Source organism: Emiliania huxleyi (genome assembly GCF_000372725.1).
Source record: "Emiliania huxleyi CCMP1516 chromosome Unknown EMIHUscaffold_2187, whole genome shotgun sequence".
In the NCBI taxonomy this organism is placed as follows: domain Eukaryota; phylum Haptophyta; order Isochrysidales; family Noelaerhabdaceae; genus Emiliania; species Emiliania huxleyi.
In genome coordinates this window covers 1-2,995 of record NW_005200429.1, presented here as the reverse complement: position 1 = coordinate 2,995, position 2,995 = coordinate 1, and the positions used below count along the sequence as shown (strand labels likewise).

Genomic DNA, 2,995 nt, shown 5'->3' with positions numbered 1-2,995 from the left:
TAAGAATTTTACCTCAAGGGGCTCGCACACGGCATACGGCCTAGGGCTCGGCTGGGCGCGCACGCGCACGCGCGCGCGTCGCGCGCCACGCGTCGCTCCGCGAGGGCGCGCGCCAACCGCGATTCGAACCGGGGCCAAAAGGCGCCTGGAGCGACCGCGGTCCGGTCGCGCGGGTCGCGCCACCGCGGCTGCGGGGCTGATAGAGCAGGCCGGCTGCGGCTCCTGATGTACCTCCGCTTTTGGGTGGCGGTCGCGACACACACACACACACACACACACACACACACACACACACACATGCACAGACACACAGCCCCTTCCCCTCCCCCCTCAAGGGCGAGGACACGCACAGGCCGCACCTCTAGTGAGGCCCGCATAGTATGTGGGAGACTCGTGCCGCCGCCCCTGCCACCCCTGTGTCAGTGTGCATGTGCGAGAGACTGCCAGCGACAAGCTGGAGGCAGGTCGCTAGACTGAGATGAGACCGCCAGTGGATGTGGGAGTCCACCGCGCACCGCGCTGCGAGCCTGTCGTGTCCCTTGTCAGGAGCAGGAGAGCCCCACCTGTCCCCCTGATCGTCCTTCCAAAATCCTGCTCGTGCAGGTGGGGACCCTGTCCTCGTCCCATCCCTCGTTTGGCGTGTCTGTTTTCTTTCTTCCTTTCTTTCTTTCTGGCACTAACACAGGTACACCACGGAATAAGAAACCAGGTTCTTTTCTTGCATTTTTGCTCCCGGCTCGGGGAGCAAGCAAGCCCACTCAACCCCAAGTACTCACCATTCTTACAGTGGTGTAGCTTGTGCAGAGGCTGCAGCCTCTGCTGGGGCGGAATGCGCGGGGTTTTCGGCGCGATGCCCTCGGCGAGAACACGCTACTGCTGTGCCGCACGCTCTCCTGCGCGCGCGTGACGTGTGGGACGCGTGCGCTGCGCTCAAACGTCGCGATTTGGCGATAGGCGCTCGAGCCGGCGCACAGCGGGCGGGTGCGCCGCGCAGGGGGGGTCGGAGGGGTGCGAGAGGGGGCGTGGGTCGGGCGCGCACCGGCTGGCTCCGGGAGCGGCCGTCACGTCGAGGAGTGGGGCTGTTGGCGGCTCGAGCGCCGAGGCGAGCCGCTCTGCTGCGCCGCCGACAGCCCCTCTTCCGAGCCGGCGCGTGGAGGCGAGCCGCGGCCGGTGTCGCTGGTGCGGGGGCGGCGAGGGTTCATCGGCCGGCAGCGAGAGCGACCGTCATGAATCGCGCCACCAAGACCGCGCGGCACGTACGCGCACTTGCCGGCCTCGAGGCGCGCTCTCCTTGCGCGGCATGCCCTGTGTGTGTCAGCGCTTCGCCTCGGAGCCGCTCGACTGTACGAGAGTCGGGCTCCGGCCCTCGGTACCACGGCAGCGACGGCGTGCTCCCTTCCGGCCGCGACAGGCGCGAGGCGGGTGGCGGTGCGGCGGCTGCTGATGCTGCTGCCGCGCAGAGCTGTCGTGCACCCGAGAAGTGGCACACAGCTCGAAGGCGGCGTCGGCGACCGCCGCGCTGGCTCTCTCTCCTCGGCAGACGCCGCGTCGCTTCTCGGCGGCGGCAGCTGCTTCGCCGCGAGAGTAGCGAGGCGACGCACGCGCCTCCGCTCTGCGGCAGCAGCCTCTAGCGAACGCGCCGGCATAGCGCCGGGCCGGGCGAGGGCGAGCCGAGAAACACGTTGTGACGGCCCTCGTGTGAATCGCTTATCCGGCGCTCGAGGAAATAACACGGTTCGGGCTTCAAGTTACTTCGAAACCTGTGACGGCGAAAGAAAACGGAGGAAAACGCGAGAGAAAAGAGAAGGGCTATGGTTGCTCAAACTCTCTCTGAGAAGAATAGGTGTGCTGCGCTGTAGCGGCGACAGGCGACGGCAAAAATGCAAGCCCCGCCCCTGGCCACTGTTGTTTTTTTATTCAGGGTTTTGCAACTGATTCCGTTTGCAACAAACGGAATCAAGAAAAGAAACGACCGCAAAAGCAGGCGGCGTCTCGTGCTCGACCAGGATCGCCGTCCCGGCGCGAGAATGCAGCCGGGCTTGCCGTCGTGCAGCCCTTTTTGCTTCGGCTCGTCGTCAGCGACGCGCCAGTCCTGGCGCAGCCGCCCCGCCGTGCGGTCCACGGCCTTGCAGCCCGTCGACGCGCCCGACGACGTGACCGCGGCCGAGATGGAGGCCTTCATGGACCACATCCAGCCGAGCTTGTACCAGCCGCCCGACGACAGCGACATCGCCCATGAATTCACGGCGTGGCTGGCGGCGCGCCGCGAGACGTTGCGGACCGCCGCCGGTGCAGGCCGCCCTCGCGACTCGCAGGCCGACGTCGCCGCACCCGACGCCGCCGGCGGCGAGGAGTCGCCCGACAACGAGACGGGGCGCGCGACTCCGCCCGCACCTGCGCCGGCGGCGGCGTCCGGCCGCCGGCGCCGGCGCAAGCCGCTCGCCGGCGGCGGCGGCGAGAAGGAGAACGCGGACGTCGAGATGGACGCGCTCATGGTCGAGCGGCCCCGGCCTGCGCAGACGGAGCAGCGCTGGCGCGCCGTCCTTGCCGCGCGCCACGAGGATTACGACCGGGAGCTCGAGAAGGACAACCCGGAGCGGCCGTGGCACAGGGTGCCACACTTCCAGGGCGACGTCGAGGCGGAGTGCAAGCTGTGGGCAAGGGTCTCGCGTGCGCTCGGCGAGGCATACGCGCGTGACGGCTGGCGCATCGAGACCATCGAGTTTGACCCCAAGCGACCCGGGCAAGCCAAAACCGCGCGCGCCACGCGCCACAAGAGGCTGCGGGAGGCGGCGAAGCGGGCGGAGAGCAAGGCTGCGGCTGCCGCCGCCGCCACCGCGACGCCGTCGCCCGCCGCCGCCGCCGCGGCGGCGGCGGAGGCCTCGGAGGGCGCGGCGGCGGCGGAGGAGCTGAACGCGGTGCGGCGAGCGCAGGCAGGAAAGACCGCTGCACGGCTGTTCGAGCAGCTGGAGGACGGCGAGGAGGAGGGGGAGGG

At 69.0% G+C, this 2,995-nt stretch overlaps 2 protein-coding genes across 2 annotated transcripts; one reads left to right on the top strand and one right to left on the bottom strand.

Moving 5' to 3' along the window:
• Positions 1-930: 930 nt before the first annotated feature.
• Positions 931-1,906, bottom strand: EMIHUDRAFT_373692 (Hypothetical protein; the record flags this gene model as incomplete). Its single annotated transcript, XM_005780282.1, has 2 exons — positions 931-1,176; positions 1,844-1,906. A coding segment is annotated over one exon (246 nt), but the record flags the coding sequence as incomplete, so codon positions are not given.
• A 121-nt stretch (positions 1,907-2,027) lies between these two features.
• On the top strand, positions 2,028-2,995 carry EMIHUDRAFT_373691 (hypothetical protein; the record flags this gene model as incomplete). The annotated part of the gene is made up of 1 exon (XM_005780281.1): positions 2,028-2,995. A coding segment is annotated over one exon (968 nt), but the record flags the coding sequence as incomplete, so codon positions are not given.